Source organism: Channa argus, chromosome 18, assembly GCF_033026475.1.
Source record: "Channa argus isolate prfri chromosome 18, Channa argus male v1.0, whole genome shotgun sequence".
In the NCBI taxonomy this organism is placed as follows: Eukaryota; Metazoa; Chordata; class Actinopteri; order Anabantiformes; family Channidae; genus Channa; species Channa argus.
The window spans coordinates 6,276,418-6,299,461 of record NC_090214.1 but is presented as its reverse complement, the minus strand read 5'-3'; the positions used below and the strand labels follow the sequence as shown (position 1 = coordinate 6,299,461).

The 23,044-nt window shown below is 42.2% G+C and overlaps 1 protein-coding gene across 10 annotated transcripts in view; it reads left to right on the top strand.

Moving 5' to 3' along the window:
* Positions 1-416: 416 nt before the first annotated feature.
* Positions 417-23,044, top strand: part of ntng2b (netrin g2b) — a 57,344-nt gene continuing 34,716 nt past the window's right edge. For 2 of the 10 annotated variants that reach the window (XM_067484037.1, XM_067484038.1), the window contains exons 1-3: positions 419-1,065; positions 2,172-2,902; positions 12,544-13,187. In XM_067484037.1, coding sequence (XP_067340138.1) covers positions 2,549-2,902; positions 12,544-13,187 — 998 coding nt within the window. In that variant the 5' untranslated portion in view covers positions 419-1,065; positions 2,172-2,548. Of the gene's footprint in view, positions 1,199-1,297; positions 1,454-2,171; positions 2,903-12,543; positions 13,188-23,044 lie in introns of those variants that run through there. The other 8 variants (XM_067484034.1, XM_067484031.1, XM_067484036.1 and 5 more) reach the window with 8 other exon arrangements.

The following is a 23,044-nucleotide window of genomic DNA, read 5'->3' as shown; positions in this document are numbered from 1 at the left end:
GCTGTGCACTTGCCTTTAGGAAATGTGAACTTTTGCATATACTCAAACACATTCACAGCAAGATTCACCGATGCTTCTGGATAACAATCGTCTATGTGATTAATATTACATATGTTTTTGGCTTAAGAAACCACTGAATTATTATAATTCAGTGGTTCAGTTATCAACCAATTCTTGTGTTACTTCATGCTACAGAGAATTTTAAGGCGAGCTGCCGCACAAAGGTAAAAGTCACTCTACGAACCTACAAGACCGGACTTTTGATGCAGGGAAACTGCAAGTTCAGACCACAACTAAACAATTTTTTTTTTACACATTTGCAAAGATTAAGGGCCAGTTGGGAATCACACCAGGTCCCACCTTTTCCCGCTGGTCCTTTAAGCCGAGAAAGGTGCAGACCGGACCTGATGGGAACAGTTTGGAGCAGGAGCGTTGAAGGGAAGTCGCACCGCCCTGGCTCAGGCAGCAGGGCTGGAGCAGATAAAAGCTCAGATAGTGATTGAAAGTGGTGGTAAAGGGATTTAGCCTAGGCATTAACCGAGAGAGTGCGAGAGACAGAGAGAGATAGTGAGAGAGCAAAAGAGAAAGGGAGAGTGAGAAAGAGGGGAGGGAGGAAGAGAGGGAGGCTGATATTTTCCATAAAGCCTTTTTTCTGTCTTTCTTTCCGCCCTTGAGCCTCCCGGGTAAACCCGAGCTTGTAAAGTAGGTAGAGGAGGAGGAGAGAAGGGAAGGAGGGCGGGTACAAGCCTTTGCACAAAGTCAATGTTTTATACTTTTGATACTCCTGGACGCTGGATTTCAGTCCTCTTTTCCCAGCCGCTTCCAGATCTAGGACACCGATCTGCCGTGCGCAGCCATCCACGGTGTGATAAAAAAGTATCCTGCGAAGGCACAAACAAACAGCGAGCCGGCCAGGCACATAACGGGAGTACGGAGAGGACCGCGGCGGGGGGACGACCACAGCGGATGATCGGGAGGATCTTACTGACCAAAGAGGGAGGGGGGACGTTCGCGCACTCCAACGCCACGCAAAGTGCTGACCTGTCTCACGGATGCATGTTAGAAGTAAGTGCCTCATCTGATATGATACAGCACATCGCGTAACGATGCATTCTGCTAAAGCTCTTTGAAGTCTGCATCCAGAAGCTGCTCTGAGTTTCTTGCACAATATCCGGAGCACTCCAGGATAGTCAGAGTGGTGAGGGCACTCTCATATGCATTTATACTGTTTTGAACAAACGCACCAATGCATTTATTTGTGAATATGTAACATAGGCTACGACACGGCGTGAGCGATGCTGCTCGGTGGGACACACTAAAAAGTGACACACCCCTACGAGACTGTCAGTGGCGGCTTGACAACTGAACTAAGACCACAGGGTTGTGTGGGGTAGGGTTGCGCAATTACGGATCTGGCCTCTGCCAGTTCGGGATGACTGCCGTATTCTGAGCGGTGAGTCCACGCTGCAAAATGTGTCAAGCAAAAACATCGATCGTTACAGTGTAGAGTCGGGTTTCAATATGAATGAGTGAATAAACTACTTTCGCTGCAATTCGTTTTGCTTAGAGCCTGTCACTAAATTGATGACAGAGTGCTCAGAATAATTAACAGACCTCATTCTGTAAATAAGTTGATCTGTGACTATAATTTCTAATTATTTCGAGTTTAAAAAAAAACTGATGATATGGCGTCCTTACAGATATATACTGTATTTCTTGAAGTGCAGTTATTGTAAAAAAAACAAACAAACAAACAAACAAAACAAACAATCATCTGTAGCAGGCTGCAACCGGCTGCAGCACGTGTTTTTACGCACAAGATTATCCACACAGCGCGGCGCCTTTAGTGCGTTTTAAATGTCTAACTCTTTATATTACAGGTGGATTTAAACTGGAGGCGGACTTAAACTTGCCTTTCTTTTAGCCAGCGGGCGGTGTCACACTTTCACTTCAAAAGTTTTCTTTATAGTCTGCAGTGGAATGTGATGCTTTTTTCTTTTCTTTTTTTTCTTTATTTAACTTTGCAATGTGCAAAAGAGAATTGCGGTGTATTTTTAATCTCAAGTTGAGTTCTGAAAATAAGTTGTTGCATCTGTAGTGAGAAGTGCCGAACTGTCATGGGTATATACTAACGTTATACTTGTCTCGCATCTGTCCTCGCTTTGTCGCAGGACAATCAGACGAGCTCTGTCCAATGGATATACCTGAAGACGCAGTAAGTCCTCCATCGTGCCCGACCAGTGCAACTGTTTCCCTGCAGGATACCGCTTTCTGAGACATGGTTCCGCGTTAACATCTCCCACCCATCTCCCTGAAACACTATGGTTAAAGTGTATCCCGAGACTAATATCTTTAACATTGTCCCCTTCTCCATCCGCCCACCGTTCTCCGGAAGTCAGCTGTCACAACAGCAAAGTGTCCGTCTCTCGGTTCTCTGGGGGCAGTCAATATTTCAGACACTGAAAGTTGCCGACACAGTGTTTTCCTGTCATTTAGGGAATGTATAAGTCTGGAGGCGAGCTGTGGCGATTCACCTGCACCTCAGTACATGGTACAGAAGAATGGTTGTAGGAATGTCCTCTGTTTCTTTATGATCCCCGCTCCATGCCTTCACCTCTCCTCTGAGCTCCGTGGCCCCCTCACCCTGCGCCGGACCCCGTTCCAAGCACCACCCCAGCCTGCCATGCTCCTCCTGGTCGTGTTGCTGCTGCTGCTGCACTGCCTGGCCTCCACTCTAGGCCAGTACGAACTGTGCAAGTCCCTGGTGAGCACCGATGAGGGCTCAGTGTGGGAGCATTACGCGTGCCAGCCGAAAGCAGCGTCCATGAAAGACTACATGCGGATCAAGGTGGATCCTCCGGGAATTACGTGTGGAAACCCACCGGAGAGGTTCTGCACTTTGGTGAGTACATGTTGGGACTGTATTGTAAGTTTCATAACTTGGATTATTAATTTTTAAACGTGGAAACATATTAATATTTGGAATCATATGCACTTCCAAATAGGTACAGGTGTATGCTTGCAAAAATAATTTAGTGCACGAAGCCAAAAAATGTGCTTTGAAGCGCAAAGTTCACAGGTTCGTGCAGTTAGGCTGCACTCAGTGAAAAGTAACGACATGCCTAATTAAGGTCAGAGCAGCATTCACACTGTAAGACCTTAGGGTTTTAAAACGTACATAGGTACAATGATTGGCATGACTCCACCCACTGGGGGTCTGGAGGTGTTGTTTACATTAGTATGGAGTTGGCAGCCTTGGATCCGGTCATTTTAGGCTTCGAGGGGACCTCACATTTCCTCTGGTAAAATGCATATAGCAGGACCTTTTAATTCCAAGGACACTGAAAGGTGAGCTGGAGGAAAACTCATTAAAATGTTTGCTACAGCTATATTTAACACACTTTAGCCTGCAGGCTAGTTCTCATCCCAGCTAATGTAGGTGTAATAATATGAAATAAGGGTTATAAAACATTCTAATCCTCAGAAGAATGCAATTAAGCTCCCCTGTGTCTCTTTGGAGGAAAGTTTTACATTTGCATCTTAGGATTTGACTCACTGTGTGTGAGAGACAGCAAGTTCATCTTCTTGTTGACCGTGCTGTCCGCTCACTGTGTTGGCCACTACTGAAGGTGCTAGACCCGTCTCAACAGCCATGAGTCAAAAATCTCACAAAACGTGTTTCTAGAGAGTGTTTAGGCTTGTCTACATCACATTATACAATCATTTCATGCTGTTAATGAGGTGTTAAAGACTTTAACACAGATTTTACAAACAAGCCTCCACCACAGTCTCCCTCTCTTCCTCTCCCAGAGACTAACAGTATTTGGGGTCGTTTGACAGGAGCAGGAAAGGATATTACGCTCCCTGGATACCTAATGGTTAATGATTTGTTTAATGTAGACGTAGCGGAAACCGCTGTCGTCTTGAAAAAGCCTCTCCAATGACTTGAGAGGGGAGATGGACAAAGGCAGGAGAGAATGGGGGGAGAAGAGAAGAGAGATCCTCGCTCCCATAACATATTGACGTCTGCCCCCTAATGGTCCCGGCCTGGAAACTTCTATAACTATGTTTCTGAGTGAGCAATGATGAAATATTGATGGGCTTCTTAATGGGCTTCCTTACAAGGCTCGGCCAGCATTGCTCCTTCACAAGGATCCAGAGTGTGCTCCCCGGCTGATGAGAGAGAACGAACGAGAGGAATGGAGGGCGGGACAGGAAGGAGTCTAGTCTTAATCAGCACTTTACATCGGACAGGATCTTTGTGTTGGAAAGTTCCAGCTCCTCTCAGGTCATGTGTGGCTGTGGGGATTGAAATAGGCCCCCTGTAGTGCACTAGGTGGGGATTTAGAAAGTAGAGAAGCTGCAAGATGAACGTTTACTTAAGGACTGAGGGATGTCAGACTCAAATTCCTACTTAATGAGAAAATAGAATAGGTTTAATTTTTTTTCATAATTGACAGACTTGCAGCTATCATTCAGGGAACTTTTCTGGCATGCAACAATCCATCATTTAGCATTTTTGTAAAGAAATCTCTGAATCTACATGTACCTTTCCCCTAATAGATGAGTAATCTATCTGCGCACATTTCACCAGGGAATAAAGTACATGGCATCACGTCACCTTCTTTCTTTTGGACCCATCGACTGAGTGTTGGTTGCGGGTTATTCGCATACAGATCATTTATTTTCCGACGAGCGGTGTTTTTTTCCCCTCGTCCTCCTCTCGCCCATGGGTTTGGGAGCTTTACAGAAAAGCCAGTTTCTCATCTAATTGGTGTACATTTACATTCACTCATTCAGCAGTCCCACTAGTCAAGGGAAACTCAGGGCACTGGGAAAAAAAAAGGCTTAAAAAACACTGCACCGCCCAGTGCGCATAGAGCTGCTCATTCTTAATAAGACTTGAGACACACTGCGGGAAGATGCTAAAAAGTTATTCCCCCCCTTCCTCTCACGCAATCGGTGTTACAGTATGTTCCTAAAAACTATGGGAGTATTCACTTTTTTGAGATTTTGATGTTGAGGTTTACTGTAGCTTCCCCTCCATTGGTTTACAGTAGCTTTTGGTCTCCATCTCCATAGGGATGCGTTTTCTCTACTCTATTTATCTCTCTTGTTTCCTGGGAATGCAGCATCCTTTTTCCTCAGCCAAACAGGCCAGCATGTTGGCTTCTTTCAACATGACGGGCTTCCAGCACTTTGACAAAGATGCTACTGTCACTAGTGCTGTGTTAGGAGCTTCAATAGTTTCTTTGTAGTTTCTCTGTATGATAGCTACTATAGAGTCTTAGCTTGCAGTTGAGAATGATGGAGTAAGGAAGTTTGAGGGGGGTGGGGCAGTGTGTTGCAGAGGGGGATAGCTAATGATGAGGGAGAGGTGAGGAGGATCCAAGCTTAGCTAAGCAAAAAGATGAAATCAGACCATAGTTCCACAGTAGTACACGCTGTGTCGATATAAAAAAATGCTGCATTCAAAAAGGTCTCGCTGTGCCGTTGTTTCTTTTTTTAGTTTTTAACCAAAACCTTCAATCAACTGTCTCCCTCGGGGCCGAGAACAGAGAGCAGCCAAATGCAAATGGGATGCGTGCATGTGTACAGGAATGTACCGTGTGTGTTAATGGGGAACAGCAAGGGTGTGTGAAACGTGCACGAGTTGGCCTACTATGCATGGTAGTATGTCTAAGAAAGGTGAAAAAAAACACACACACATATGCACAAAAACACGTACACACACCTTCCTGTTCACAACACTTTTGCCCGTTTTAGAACGTAGAAAATCTGCCAGCTCTAAAAATAGACATGAGACAAGAGAGAAGCTGCGCAGCAGCGGAAGGGGAGCGTGCAGGAAGGGGAGGAAGATGGCAGCTGGTAATGTGGATCAGTGCTTCCCAGACTGGGCCTATGGCCATACTTCATCCTCTCTGCCCAGTGCAGCCCTGCCAGGCCCGGTTGGCTTGCCCTGCCCAGCAGTGGGCCATCAAGGCCACGGAGCAGGGCCACCCACACCCAGCAGTTGGCCATCCTTGATGCACCTCCCTGAGGTAAAAAAACAGCCCAGGTGGCCGGTGTCCCAATCACACACCCTTGAAGGTGAATTTGGACAGGTTTGACAGTGCAGGACAAAATTAATGAAGGGAGCAGAGAGAAAGAAACAGACAGCTACAGTAAAGAGAGCGACAGAGAGATTTACTATACCAACGAAGGAGGTGGGGGAAGGTGTAGTGATGTAATGGCATGGCTTGCTTCCCCATTAGGATACAGTTAAAAGTGATCAGTAAGTGTTTAGATGTGTTGGCAGAATAGGAGGACAGTTCTAAGTGAGATTTATCCCTGATTGAGGTGATACTAAGAGGGATTGGCCACCTAGACAGCCTGAGGTGAACTTATCGCACCGTCTTGTCTCACCAGTGTGGATCGCAGGACCGATGGTTGTCTGGAGAGGATAGGCCGGCCGTTGTGTGATTGGACGTTGCCTTAATTAAAGGGGAAGTGCACTGATTTTGTTGTACTTATTAAAATCTGTTACATGTATTGGGGAGTACTATTTCAAGAGAAAAAAAATATACATATATATTATTGGTTTGGGCTGATCACTGCAAATACATATTTCAATAAATCTCTACAGGCTGCTCCTCATTTCTGCTTGAGGCTAAAGTCCCAAGACTACATTAACGTCTAGTACCAGAACACACCTGGATATCTGACTGAACTAATGACAGTGGAATCGCATTTATCGTGGATGAGATATTTTGATAACGAAGGTGAACCCATATAAAAATGCAACAAAACTAAACAGCGAGTCATTGTTACGGATCCCAGTTGTCTCAAAGCTTAAATCCTTTCCCATCTCATCTGCCTTCCTTTATCTACCTCTCCTCCTTTGTGAATGCTTTAGATTTAATAACAGACATCAATAAAGGATAATAGCTTTTACCTGAATTCACCCGATGAGTGCATTTTCAAGCAAAAAGCCATTCTCCCTGATATTTTGTTCTTTCTGTGCAGTCTACCTCCTGGAAGTTTAACCGAATTCTAAGACGAGTTTCCAATATAACTCGTCCTGGTCTGCCTGTGGTGATCTGAGCAGGACAAGCCACTGCTGCTGCTTTGGAGCAGCATGGTGTCCCTGCTCTTTCCTTCTTCACTGCTCCTCCAGCACAGTAACAGTACAGTAAACATTTACTTTTGCTCGCACGAACACACGCCGAAATAAGCAACACCCACCCCCGCAAACACACACCTAAGACACATTTACACTTGCCGACTGCTGTTTTGTACCCGAGACATTTTACAGCAAGCAAATAATCACTGTTTCAGGTAATTAAAAGTAAAAGGCAGGTATATGAGTTTGACGTATATACGTACTACATTTACTGTACACACACAGACATACGTGCACATTTTTAGGGCATCTTCACTCAGGGTACATGAATCTCCAGTATGATGGAAAAACCTCCAGTGGATAAAAGATTAACGTCATAAGTGAAAAAGCAATATCCCTTTCTCTTCCCCCTCTGTGGCCTTTTTAATGGGAGGGTCATTTTATTTGATGTTTCTCCGAAACAAAATAAATTGTGTTCTCTGAGTGTGTGTCCCTACCTTTATTCCCCTTGCTAGCAATATAACTTAGAAACTTCTATAAGTGGGGGAAGAAATAAAGAGGGGAGAGAGGGCAGGTTGCCGACTGAAAATATTTTTGGCTGGACAGAAATGGTCATAAAAGTGAGGGAGGAGGAGAAATTGGGGTATGTGCAGGGCACAGTTTTCTTTATGCTTTATGTCTGTGTGAATACATAACAGCAGCTTGCTACTGTAAGTCAGACAGTGGTGTTTTGTTAAGGCTGTATTTGTTCAGAAACAATATTAACAATAATTGCAATAAGTCTCTTGTAAACTCTAAACACTTTCAAAATTTTTTCTTTAATCGCCGACTCATAATAGATCACTCAAATGCTGCAGTAGACATAGCATGGGGCAAACGATAAATGAATAATAATAGTTTAGGTGTACATCACATTGTCAGGCAGCTAGTGAAAACAACAAAGTCACTCATCGCAGGGGCACCATGGCGGCTGTTGTTGTGGAGACAGGATCCCAGAGAGGGTAATTGCTGGAAGGGCTTAGCAATGCGGGCCACCTGCCACAGCAGTTGGCCAGGAACTGTGTGTGTGAGAGAGAGAGAGAGAAAGAGAGTGTTTGCCATGATTTGTGGGTGTGTGTATCCTGGCATAGATATACTGGACTGGGGCAGAGTGGTATAAGGAGGACAAGGCACACAAAGGGCTTAAACATAACCTCACGTGTAAGTCCCCGGGGGATAAAAATCTTCCAGCCTATATTACTGTACGTACAGTGCCACCTCTACTGTAGCTAATCCTAAAGGGCTATGGGAGGTTGGAGCAGACCAATGAAGAGCAACGTGCAACTTCTTTTTAACCCAACGGAGCGACAACCATTTAGGCACACAGACACACACGTGCTCCCTCTTTCTTTTTCTCAGAAACACAATCGCCGTCACAAACACACCTCAGGAGTTACTGTAGCCTATATGGAGTTTGTAAGCGAATCTGGGGCAGTGCTGACAGCGTGACAGCCTACTAATCCAGTCCCGTGTGTGTAAACATGTGTCTGAACTAAGGTCAGGGGATGCACTAATGGAGGGCACAGAAGCAGCAGGGCCACAACAGTACACACAAGCAGTCGCCTAAAAGAAGAGCTTCCCTGTAACCGCCTTCATCTAATTCTAATTATCTTTTCCAGTTACAGTTGTGTATGAGCATTGCAGATTATCATCCTAAGTGTGTTTACACTGTCAGTGATCTCTATCTGAGTCAGTGCATGGGAGATAATTGGGTTATCAGATAGGAAAACCATGCTGCTATGTTGTTCCAGTGAGGAGAGAGATGGATTATCTGCAGGTATTTTGGTATAGATACTGTAGTTTCACTCCTGTGCCTTCACATGCATTACGCTCCTGTACAGTGTCTTCTGTGCCATACAGCTTCCCTCAGCACCGGCTCAGCGTTTGCTTATGTTGGGAGTTTTCCCGTTCTGCGTTGTCACCATAAATCAGATGATTTATAATCTCAGCCTCACAGGATTGTAACTTTTGCTTTTGTTACTAGACCAATAGAGTGGATATGAGTGACTGCTCACTTTCCCTTGGTACAGTCCAATGGCTTTATTCAAAAGGCAGAACTGTTGGCAGATATTTCTTCTATAATAGATGTGAAAAAGGGAACGTCTGCAAAGAAGTGGTGACACATGATCTGTGCTTGCACAGTGCATCGATATTATGCAGTATTGCTTTCATGTTAGAGCTTGCATCATAACGAAGAAATTGCTGTTTAATGTAATACTACACCCAAAATCTTGGGAGTATTGAATAATCAACCGAGCTCAAAAGGTGGCTGTACATTTCACAGCAGGAGAAAAGCATCAGAGCTTCCTTACAAACTTCTCTAACAAAGGGGGGAAGATTCTTAAAAACTATTTTGGCTGGAATGGAATATCCCCTCATAGTCATGATGGTAATTTGGCAACGCTAAATGTAAAGAAGTTCCAGCATTACATTGTTTTACATTGTGAAATCAATCATGACTTCAGTATCTTAGTCATACTGTAGCTAGACTAGTAATTTGGCAAGTTCTTCTAATCACATGACAGTAAGAATTATAATAATAAATAAAAAATAATAAAAAAATAAGCACAAAACTTTAAAATAGTGTTTGTTTTTTCTAATGTGAAAATGTTTGGATAAGCCTGATAGACTAGAGACCTCACCCGGATGCATCCCACTTTTTGGCCTGTGACATCTGGGAACAGCTCCAGCACCACTACAACCCTTAACAGGATAAGCAGTTTATATAATGAATGGGTAAATGGATCAAGGAAGTCAGATTAATCAAATGTAGTGTTATTGGGTTTAGTGGAAGCAAACCTGAATAATTAAATTTGCTGTATGAATGTTATTACCCATAGATATATAGTTTTTCCAATTGTTATTACTCTAAAATGCCATTTTAATCAGCTGAGCTCCAGATGGTCAGTTTTCAAATGATCATATATCGTATTTACAGTCACACTTTCAAAATAAAAATGTTTTGAGTATGCACAATATGGCGTAAGTAGAATACATATGCGTCTCATAGTCTATTCCTGCTCTGAACATCATCACTTGAGGGTTGGTCTCAAAGGGCCACACCTACACTTGACTGAACTGTATGTAGAAGTGAGTACCTTAAAAATGCAAAAACTATTCAAATTCATCTTTACAATACTCTTTAAAGTATCATTTTTAGACGTTTGATAAATTGGGTTCCAATCAGTGGCACACAAAGCTACCAATTATGTTTTTTATATTTGACCATTAGTGAAAAAACTATGCGTGTAAACAGTATAAAGAGCAAACTAAAAGCTACTGTTTTTCGTTTGTCACATACGTTTTAATGCCTTGCTCAGGGGCTTTGAAGTCTATTTGGCCTCTAACTACTCCTTTCCAATTTTTTCCAACATTTATATAACTAAACATATTCCAAAATAATAATTCAAGCAAATCTGCCTTTTCTGTAGTTGCTGTTGTCAACATAGCTACAATTACCTCACTGCACCAAACAGCATTTAAAAGACAAGCTGGTCAGGTTCTTAAACACCACAGTTAGAAGTCGTATAACACTAACAGCAGAAATAATGAGGAGCAAAACAAAGAATAAAGGGAAGGAAGAAGAAGAGGAGGTGGAGGTGGAAGGATAAAAAGAGGATATTTATACTCTGCACTCCATCAAGAGCTTGTTAGGGAGAGTGCAGTAAATTTCAGAAAGACTATTGGATTCCCAATAAATATAAGAAGAAGGATAACATCAGCTACAAAATTGAATCAATCACTACAAGTGTAGAAAACCGGAAAGGCGGTTGAAAACATGGTTGTGTGGAAACCTCACAAACATCAGCAGCTTTAATTGTTTAGTTAATAACACAACTGTGTGATAGGAAAAATGAAAATCACAGCTCTGACAGGGAATTGGATTTTTTTAATAATGCTCCAAATGTCAAAAGTAAAATGCCATGGTAGTATAATATATGGTGCTATAATAAATTGCGACTCTTTTGACATAATGAGTGACTGTGACAAACCTATTGGAGACAATAATAAACCCCTATCAGTCTAATTAGTACATCCTAGGGGCACGATGAGCATTCTGCATGCGATACAATATAAACAACATTAGAACTGAATTTTGCAAATTAGCCACCAAGAGAGACGACTGCGAGGATCTCTGGGATTTCTCTGTGCAAATATTTAACTTCTGTGACGGTGACGTGGATGTCAGACAGACTGATGTAGCTTACTACAGTAAGCTACATCAGTTTTACTGAAATGTCTGTAAACCAGTCTCAATATGAGGAGCCTGCAACTGTGAATTTATGGATTCTGGGGTTTGGGCATTTAGAGGCTGATTGGTCGTTGGTGAAGGGTCATAAAAACTATTGATATACGTCACCAACCCCGACTTCTTTAAGTCATAACTAATTTACACTAAGAGCTATGTTTTGACTAAAATGTAACTCAAACCTGAAAACATTCTCCAGTGGTGGAGGATGCAGATAGAAATGTAGGAATCGTAATAAGCAGGGAATGAGAGGCCCCAGATCTCCTAAAAGAGAGTGAAAGGCATTTATTGGTTCAGGTGAAAAGAGGCCCGTAGCTCTCTGTCTGAATAATCCTGTTGACTTCTGAGTTCTGCACAGTGGCCACGACTTGAAAGTCTTGGCATCACTAGAAGAGGAGGATCAATTCTCTGGAGTTAAAAGTGCAGCAGAACTCTGCTGTCTATGCAAACATAGTGATGATGCACAATCCCCTTGACCTTCCCGCTTCCTGTTGTGTTGTTTGGCAAGTTTACTTTTTGGGCCTCTGTCCCTCAGTGGCTTGGCGAGGAGTCACTACTCATTTAGAGACAAACTACCCTTTGAGTAGGAAAAGTACAAATCTTTAGAATTATTTATGATACTCGTGATAACAAAAACATCCATACTTTATAGAATAAACGGAAATACTGCAGTACCTTATGCCAAAATATTTTTCAGTTGTCTCAAAAAAACCACTGCAACTAAAACAGGGACCAAAAAAATCATTCTAACAACAATATTAGTACATCAGCCGAGTTAAACTTTTTGCTGCAAGACATTTTGTTTGCTTCTCAGTTAAGACTTCATAGCTAAATTGTATGAGGCTGGATCACCAAATGGACAAAGCAGGCATCTGCCCCAGGGACTCCAAAGGGCCCAAGTTAACTTTATGGTGATTTTATTTATAAAAATACCAATAATTTGTTTGGGAATATGCACCATTCTAGGTACAATTAAATTATAAGATGTCTTTTACTGAGGCGCCTGCTGAGACACAGATTTAACACCATGACACACTTAATATATCAAGTATTTTTGAGCAGATTAAAGTATTACTATCCATAGTGAACTATTATTAACTCATTTACAAATCCTCCTTAGTATCTCACTGCTCTGTCTTTATCTCTGCTTTAGGAGAACCCATACCTGTGCAGTGATGAGTGTGATGCCTCTAACCCAGACTTGGCACACCCTCCTCAGCTGATGCAGGACCGTGAACGCAATGGCCTAATTACCTACTGGCAAACAGTCACATGGAGACGCCACCCAGAGCCCCTGCTAGCCAATATCACTCTATCCTGGAACAAGAGCCTGGAACTCACAGACGACCTCCAGATCACTTTTGAGTACGGCCGTCCTACTATCATGATAATGGATAAGTCCATGGACCATGGACGCTCCTGGCAGCCCTACCAGTTTTATGCCGACGACTGTCAGGATACCTTCAACATGCCACCTAAAAAGGTGCGTGACCTTTCCCCTGCTAACATCACACGGGTCATCTGCACAGAGCAGTATTCCCGCTGGGTGGGCTCCAAGAACGACAAGAATGTAAAGTTTGAGGTGCGGGCACGCTTTGCTGTGTTTGCTGGATCTCGGCTACAGAACATGGACGCTCTGTATACTCGCATGGAAAGTATGAAAGGATTGAGGGACTTCTTCACCTTCACCAACCTTAGGTTGAGGCTTCTCAGGCCTGCCCTCGGAGGCACCTATGTGCAGAGAGACAACCTGCTCAAGTACTTCTATGCCATTTCCAACATCGAGGTACCTGCCAGGTGAGGCTCAATGATGAGGCCTGCAAACTCACACTTTGTATGCATGTTCACACCTTTTAAATATCAAAACAGAATACAACTGCAAGAAAATGAAGAAAAAAAATTAAACCATTGCTACTCAAATATTCTATTTACACTTACACTTTACAACCATATCTAAAAGGGAATGTTAGCTAAGAAAAATACAGGAGCTATTTTGTTTAGGTAAATCATTGTTTTGACAAAATCTCCCCACACGCCACATCTTCTACATCTTCTCTAAGACCAAACATCACTTTTATTCTCAGTGGACTGTAGACTGTTCGTCTCTTAAGTGCTTATTTGACAGTTTAAATAAAAAGAGTCTCACAGTAATAACAAATAAAATCCCATTTACCTCCACTACTTGGCAGCAATGCAGAAGTGTCACAGATTGAAATCTCCAAAGCTCAGCACATATAAAACTAAAAAAATATGCTTTATATTGTAGACTGAGTGAAGGGACCCTTTAAAATGTGCCGTTCCCATCTACATTTTTAGTTAATCACACATAAAAATAAAAACAAAAAACAAGTCACTCAAAGAAAGTCACTCAGAGAAAAGTGAAAATTATTGGGGGAATTATAATTAGGTATAATACCACAGTAATATTTTATTTGCCTGTGGCTTCAATTGAAATAAAGAAATATTTTTTATCAGATATATATAGATATGTATTGTAGCATCAGTATGGATTACTGTCTGCTATCTAACAAGCTATCGTATTATTTTTAATCACACTATCTCCATATTGTGAAATATTACATTTGTCTTTTCTCATAGTCGCAAACTGGCACACTTGGTGATGAACATACCCTCTGTTCTGACATTCATGCATGCGCACACACACACACACGACACACAGACACACACCCACTGTGATCTGAGAGAGTTTAAAATGACCCTCTCTCTTTCTCTGCATGGATCCTGGTCTGCCTGTCACTGGCCTGTGAGGACAATGATTAATGACAGAAACATATGGCCTCAGTGGTCTAAAGTAAACCACCACACAAATTCTGCCGGGGGAGCCGGGAACCCTTACATGGCAACTTTGTGACAGTGAAGGATGCTCGAGCCCGTCACACGCCTGCTTAGCATCAACAAGCCGTCTCTCGTACCTTTCAGAATTATTATTCCAATCAATACGGCAGGCTGACATTTGAATGGTATTTAACATCCTCGTTGGGATGGCCTGAAATAGGAGGAAGGTGGCGTGAATGTGTGTGTGTGTGCAGGAAAGGGGGGAAAGTGAAAATGAGCAACTGTTTGAGCGAGGCAACCGCCAATGTGGGTGCCCTGTGTGTGTGTGTGTGTGGGTGTGTGGGTGTGTGGAGTCGAGGTATGGAGGTGTTTGATGAAGTCCTGAGTGAATGCTGACACAGCATTCACACACACCTGCGCTCCCACACACACACGCACGCACACAACCCTCTGGCACTGTGGAAAGGGCCTGCAGATATTGATCACAACCACTTTTCAGGCTCAGCACAGAACCAGAGAGAGAGACTCGGGGAGACATCAGCCCAATACCCTCGGGGTGAAACAGTCCATCACCACACCACAACCTCCACCAAACACAGAGCATTTAATAATCAGTCGCTCCTGTTTTGAAATGTTCGTGCCTATTTCTTTATTTAGCAGTCCGCAAACACGCCACATCTTAGAATTCATCATCTGACGCAAAATCCCCGCTGTGCCACTTTTCTTCAAACAGCCCCTACACTGTAAGATCTCTTAAAAAAATGTTCTTCATATTTATATTCTGAGAAAACATTCTGCATATGTGTCCTCATCCACAGAGTGAGCGGGGTGCTGGATGATGGCAGCTAGTGATAGTGTCAGTATGTGCCGGATCTGGTAACAGAGGAGCCCAATTTAGCCCTGTGGAGATGACTGAGGCCAGTCCGTCTTCCGCCCTGGCCACCCACACCTCCCGTAACATAATCACTAATCAATAAGTTATTCTGGGCAGCCAGCAGGAGTATTAGGTGATAGTGGTGGGGGGTCCTCAACAGTACAGTACAATCAGAAGTGTCTGATGCTTACGGCTAGGAAATTGATTTTGGGGAGCGAGACGATTAGTCAATGTTCCCTGGACAAAAGGCTAAGCTATTTCATCTCATCTCATCTGGCCTTAGTAACATATTGGGATTTCCAATGCTTAAAATTTGAATAATGAATATTCCATTTTGCTGGTGCTCCGATGGGGATGGTGCACTGAAATAGGTTTTATATGATCAAGACCGAGTGGCAGCGTACCACAGGTCGCCACTGTAATGAGATATGCTAGTGTTATTGATGGAGAGTGGGTTGTAGTTACTTCCTGGCTGTGGTGCATGTCCCCGGGTCTCTAGCCGTGGCCCTCTAGCTGGACCCAGCTAAAAGTAATTATAATTAGTTAACTGTTCTTAATGATCAGAGCTGAGAGACAGCAAAGCAAGCCCTCTTCCCATCAACCAATGTGAGACGTTACCTCTTTGGGACTTGTCTCTTTTTAAACGATACTGCACTGTCAGAATGACTGGGCTCTAAAGAGCTGGCACAGGTATGCGGGAAGCCAGGTACCGAGGCTTAATAGTGCTGCTTTATCAATAAATACGTAACCTGATAGGCCATTAAAGTGCAAACGGAGGCAAGCTAAGTTTGATGGGACACTGTAAATTTAGATTTGTTGACGGGATGAAAACACTCAGCAAACTGGATCCTGAGCAAATTGTGAGAGGCCATTTTGGATAGAGGGCAGCCAGAGGTGGAGCACAGATTGCGAAGCGGTCAAAGAGAGCAGAAGGTCAAAGAGAGGGAGCAGATGCAAAGTCAAATTGAGCAGAGACGATTGAATATTATTATATGATTCAGCATCACTCACTTCGCGTTGCAAAGTTCTCCCAAGGTTAACTGTAATGAGCTACAGTACTGGCTGCAATACAAACTCTTAAGTCAAGGTGTTTTGGGCCTTGAAAGCCTTAGGCTTTATGCTCATTTAACAGGCTATATAAAACCCACAGATGTGGCCATTTCCATATCACTGATGGGTCATGTGAAAGCCATCTCCAACCATCAAAGGTAGAGTAGCAAAGCTTCAACTCTGTCATCATTTATATCAGAGAAATCCTATTCACTGAAAGGCTTCAGTCATAAGCGGAGCTCTCAAATACTCCCTCTTTCATTGGACCCGCATCTCTCCATCCCTGTTCCCTGTGTCCCATCTGTCAGCTGCCCTGATGGACCATGGCATGGATTACAGTGGGTTGTGGCAAGCCTGTATTCTGCATTATAGATTACACGTGGGGTCATGGATCGGGCCTTTTTAATGAAATAAGCAGCAGGTCATACGGTGGGTCTTTATAATGGAATAAAGGAAAGGCTGTGAGCTCAGGAAGAGCCTGCTAAGTGGATTAGGGCCAAGACAGGGGGAAGGAGATGGAGCAGGATGAAGAGCAAAACGAAGCCTGCATTGTTTTTCTCTCCTATCTAGTACTCTTTGCTGCATCAGGTCCTCTTCTCCCAGACTTTGCAATTAGATTTGATTGTCTGATGGGGGAAGAATGACATCGAAACAAGGGCAAGTGTGAATCCTTACTGTCTATTATTCTTCTCTGTCAGTCAGTGGAATAAGGGGTGAAGAAAAACATTGAAACATTACAGAACTGCTGTAGTGGATGCCACCACAAAAGACATATTTTCAATTGAGGAAAAAAGTAGTGAAACCAGGCCAATGTACACCTAATGAAAATGCCCATTTGGACTAATAATTCTGCGCATGGAAATCAATGTATGTTAAATCTTAGCAAATTGTATTAAAAATGAACACATTATTGACATTTGAAACAATCAATGTTTTTAAGTAGCATTGTTAGTATTGATTTTGTGAAAATTAGTTTTGCCTAATTGGCTTCTACGAACTACAAAACAAATGGAAATGTCAAAACTGTTTTCCAGGCAAGCCAGAATTTAAAAAAAATCTATATGGTAAACAGGCCAAGACCAATGTTGTAGGGTCAGAATGGATTACTATCTGCTAATCTAACAAGCCATAATAGTAGTAGTAGTGGCTCTGTGAAAATATATTTAGGACATTTCAGGCAATGCAAGAATTCAAATCAGAGTGAATGAAAATGTTGAAATGAAAAGTTTTTACAAATCAGGATGAATGTAACAAATTTTACAATTCACAAGTTGCTGAGGTATTTTACTGAAAGAAAAACTAACACCACCTCATAAAGGTGGAAGATTTTTTTTTTCCCCATCACCTGTGTGAAAGAATAAGTGATGGTATACTTGAATGTTTGATGCTACTCCTGTAACCGGCGCAATATTTTAATCGGGATAAAGGTGGTGGACAGACTGACTGATGAGCCGACATTTCAATCAGTACAAAACAATGTAGTGATTTAACGCCAGGGGCATTAACCCATAAGTTATGTTTGATGGAACCATTCTTGTCTAAGGGCCCTATCTCATACCAAAAAATTAATTAATGTCCAGTAGTAAAAATTTGTTTGGACTTGGCAGAAAATGAGCCATATGAAGAGCGTTTATACATGGTCGTGTTGTTTCATGCCTGCTTGACTCATTTATCCGTCCTGTGTCTGTTTCTCCCAGTGCCATCCTGGGCCCCCTGCTGACATAGCTAATGTGCCGAGAGGTATAAGCGCTCCATCTCCTCACAGACTGTAGCAGACTGGCAGAGACAAACTTTCCTGGTGTTTAGTCACATGTTGCACAGAAGAGAAACAGGACAGTCGAAGCAGTTTTTATGACTTCTTTCTTGCCTCTGTGGGTGTTTGTCCGTCTGTGGTTATATCACGAAAGCCAGAGCAGCAGATATGTGCAATTCTCCATCGAAAGCCAATATTTAAGCTTCATAAAATGTGAAGCTGCAGTCATGAATATCTATTTCCAATTAACTTTTCAAAAGTTCACTTGGGTTAATAAAGATAAATGTATGTACAAGTTCAAGAAAATATTTCCGTACATTTTCACTTTAACAGTGCAGAGTTAAGAAGATGAACATGCAAATGTTTGAAGTTTATATTTGATTATATGCATTTGAAATAGTGGCTTCTCTCTTCTTTCATTACACTGGCTATTTGTGCAGACTGTGGCAGACTGTACACAAAACAGTAATGTAAGCTTTAAAAACTCTGAAATCTAATTTTGAGAATATGATGGCTAAATGAGAGAAAGTCTATAAGGCCGGTACTCAATGACAAGATACCAGTTAGCCACTGAAAGTCTGAGTCTCCATATACATCTGATGTGATTAACATCTCTGGAGTCAATACCTGGATAACACCAGTTATTAGCACACATTGTTTATCCCACCTGGCATTTACAGATAAGGTATCCAAACACAGATTTTATGTCTAATTCGTTCTCACCTCACGTGAAACAACTTGTGGACCTACAATATTACAATGAATTAAATCTTAAAAGCAAATGTCAACAAGTTTATTTTAGCAAATCCTTAGAAAAAAAAAACTAAAATAGTAAAACAGTAACAAAGGTAAGAAAAGATAATGCCAAATGAAATGTTGAGCCTTTAAAATGAAAAGAAACATTACAAACTCGTGCAGCCTTATTCACACCAACTAAAACACTAGTCTCTAACCCGGGAGTCTCTCCAGGAATCATTAGAGAACTTTGAGATTAGAAATGATTTTACACATCGTGATGATGGCTTTCTAGAGTTGTAAACTCCTGTCTGAGTATTACAAACTGTTGTGTAGTGTTGTGCCGTCTGCTAATCCTTTAAACGCTCTAATCTGTTACTCCACCTCAACTTCCTGAATTGTAATTCCCTTGCGTCTGTGCTATTAAACCACACTTAGTGAGCTGCGTTGTGGCTAATGTAGATAATGACTCTTTGAATCTTTAAAAAGTTTATATTTTTGGTTCTGTGGCGTTTTAGATCAGACGTAAACACAGCTAAACCCAAGTGCTCATCTAAAGCAGATATAAAACCTGACAGTCACTTACTGATTGAAACTTGCAAATCAAACCTTCGGTAACCCTGATTCGCACTCTCACACTGTCTCCTGAGGGCTGGACTAATTAGACCCTTTAATGGCCTACAGTGAATAAATCCTACTGCTCCAAAAATCTCTTGTTGTAGTGGAAGCATGAATGAAGATGACAGGACAGATAGTGGCCTGGAGGCTTGTCCATCTTCTCCAGCAGAGAACAATGGAGAACCCGTGCTCCTCCTCTGCTCCCTCTTTGGAGCCTCCGGTCTTTTTGTGTCTTGATTATCCACATAAGGTGACTTTGACTTTGGGAACTATTGCCACTATTTCTGAATTGCACCAAAGTTTTCTTTTGTGTCCTTTGTAGAGGGAAGGTGAGAGGATGGGAGGTATAAGCCTGGATCAGGGGGAGAGGGAGAGAAGGAAAAGAGAGAGGCAGATGATGGATTAACTGCTAGTTTCATGGGACTAGCCGGGGTGTGTGATTTTGTGATGAATGATGTGAGGTGTGATGCTCTGTAAATATTATTCTCCACTTCACACGGCCACCACAGAGTGGGGTAACATAGTCTCCCCACGTATTCTCCATTCATAGTCTATTCCGTTTCATGAGAAAACCGTTTGCCACTGCTACTTCATGAATGAAATATACCATCCATGCTTGATGTGTGATGAGGAGAACATAGCAGCGGTGGCACATGTGTTGGCACCAAAAAACAGCAAACCTTCACGCGTGGTCACTCCCACCCAGTGCAGACTCCTCCCCTCTGAGTTATCTTCCACTGAGGCAGCACAGGCTCGGAAACGGATCACTTTTTAAATCATTCATGAGCACTCCCCAGAAAAGAAAGGCATGCAGAAAGCCGAGGAACCGCAATGAGGAATGTGTCATTGTTCCTCTCATATGAGATGATTTATGACACAATGGTTGTAACTGATTTGATAATCACAGTTTATTTCCCATCCGAAGGGAAGAAAGTTTAAGTCAGCGATTTCGCCTGTTTCCCTTTCATTCCCTTGTCTTTTGTTTCACAGATGAATGCCATTTTTTCATTCCCACCCTCTTCAATAGATTTTTCTTTTCTTCCGCCACCTTCCCTCCCCCAACTCTTACTCATCCCATAAATATCCTTTTAAATTCACAAATACAATAAAGAATTCTCCCCACTAGCATCTGCACTGTGCCTTACCCAGCATCTTGTGAGAGGGGAATCTCTTGATACCGCAAGCGTGCTTTAAAGCTGAAAAGCATGCTGGGAATTGTAAGTGGGAGAACATGAGGTAGAGGGAGGGTGTCCTTGGAAAGATGGTTTGTTCTCAGTCAGCGACATTAATTAGCATAGCATTATTACAGGCAAAAACACACCAGTCGCTGTCACTAGTGTGTGTGTGTGTGTGTGTAGATGAGCAGAGATAAACAGCTCATCGGCTGGAGCCTGAGTGTAAAAGATGAGAGTGTGTTGTCAGTGCGAAATAATCAGTTTTTGATGTCAGAGATTTTCAAGTTTACCAAAATGGGCCATTGATAAATGAGGACCTGGAAGTTGTTCAGTCCTGGCTGAAGCAGGTGAAGCCATGGGGCTCATTGTTAAGTTTGGTAAGTTCTGGATAAAAGCTTAACTTTCTAACCACACAATGAGTTAGATAAATAAACATTGTGAGTGCATGAATAAATTACAAGAAGCTTATGTCTTATTTAAAAATGAAGGCCTATTGTATTAAACAGCCTTGGTTGTTGCACTTTCAGATGTATCTCTTGGACTATTTCAGTGGAGGAAGTTGAAACGGTTGTAGACATTCAAGGTTTCCATTATATTGAGCACTTTTAGGACCTCTAGACAACGTTAGAACAAATATTAAGCTTAAGATTTTGTCTGATCAGAAGCACTGCCACAAGTGAGTAAGTGGACATTGAGTTGAGACTGTTTTGTCAACTGCTGTGTCCAAGGTTGTAAATGAAGCATCAGTGTGAAAGTATCATTGAGCAGCTGATGATTCCTTATTGCAAATAAGTAAGTAATCATGAATTCATTATAATATGCTCCACATTAGATTTCAAAACCTAAAGTGGTCCATCATACTGATTCTGCACCTCACAATTTTTGTATATTTTACTATTTGCTTCATTAAGCAACAGTTGGAATTGTTGTTAAAACTTATAAACAAACTTTGTTATCAGCAAAGTGTGGCACAGTGTACAGTGTATCCACTTTAAACTACTATGTCCACTATAAAATTATTTATTTAAATTCATAAATCCATTAAAATGTATTAAAATAGCAAGAACCTACAAGTTAACCAACATAGTGTTTAGCACCTAATGGTATAAACCAATTAATGTTTTGATAACAAACCAAATAATAAACCAAATGCTTTTCTTTGTCTTGTGCAGTGCTATGCTGGTTCTTGTAAAGCTACGGCCACTTTTTTATTCTCTTTGTACCTGATGTGGAAAAGTGCTGTCAAAAAGTCACTGAACAGCCTTACAGAGATACCCCTTGCTAAATTTTTCGAGTGTGTCTCATTCTTTGCATCAATCGTGAAAAGCCAAGGTCAGCTCATGGCTGCAGGCCTTTGTGAAAAAGCTGTGTATGGTCCTACTCTTGGCCCTAAATTGCACATGGTTGAAGAGATTTGCTTAATTATCCATCAAATCACGATTTATAAAACATACTGTACAGAGCCCTTCAGTAACTACCGCTCCCCATATTGTGTGTGCACAAACTAAAGGTTATTTCATTCACTGCAAAATAATGCTGGCCATTAGCTACACAAGCGTATCATCATGTATTTAGTTCAAATATGAATCTAATATCTAAAACATTTCACCACAAGTAATTCATTTATAAAGCAATTAAGCAAAATATCATAATTACTGAGTAAGCAAAGCAGTTTCTTCTATAGCTCAGAGCACTGGTAAACACTGTCATGTCTTTTTTTAACAGACCCCCAAGTTTTAGTCCTTGTACTAATTGTCTTGCTAACTGCGCTGCTCTGTTTTGAAGCGCTCCTTCCCTCCTCACCTCCTCTCCTCTGGCCCACGGCTCGGGTAGCTCTCTTCATGCTATGACTAATGATGTTCTTTCAGTCTCAAGGTTTTAGTGGGATAATTATATTAACCCCTGTCCTCTTGCTGATCCCAGCTCAGCGCCTCTTCCTCAGGCACCCTCCACCATCTCCGTGGAATTAAACGCTAATACACACACATGGGTATACAGGAGACCCAAATCACAATTTGTGCTCTGTAGTATCATGTGTGTATCTCTGTAGGTGCATGAAAATTCCCCCCCCCCCCCCCCCCCCCCAGAGTGAGTTTACACACATGCAGGCTAGTGAGTAAAGTAATGATGTTTGTGAGATAAAGTAGGGTGAAAGGCCTGAGGGTGTGGGTCTGCAAAAGCATTGACGTGCTAATTTATAAATAACATGCCTTCACACATTAGAGGTTCAGAGAGTGTGTCTCCAAAAGTTCGTATGGCGGGCATACTGTGTGAGAGAGAAGTCCCAGATCCCCAGAGTGTATTCTGTTCTCCTCTCCAAAGTTTTTCATGCTGATATAGTAGACACACAACCAACATAAAGATCTAACACAGATCCATGCTACCCCTGGGGGTCTGAAAAACTCTATGGGGGACCACACAACAGGAAGAACTTCCTACCAAACCCAACGTCGTCCCAAAGTTTCTGCCTCTTCATCACTTTTTCATTCCTCCCACTGCCTTATCTGCTTTCGTCCTCCTAGTTCACATCTTAAATAGGACGAGGATGTGTAATAACGCACACCCAAATTCCTCTCTCCCAGGTGTTCTCTGCCGTTATGTTCAATAAAACACACTCCGCAGCAGTAAGGACTCTGCGGGGAGGTTACACTCT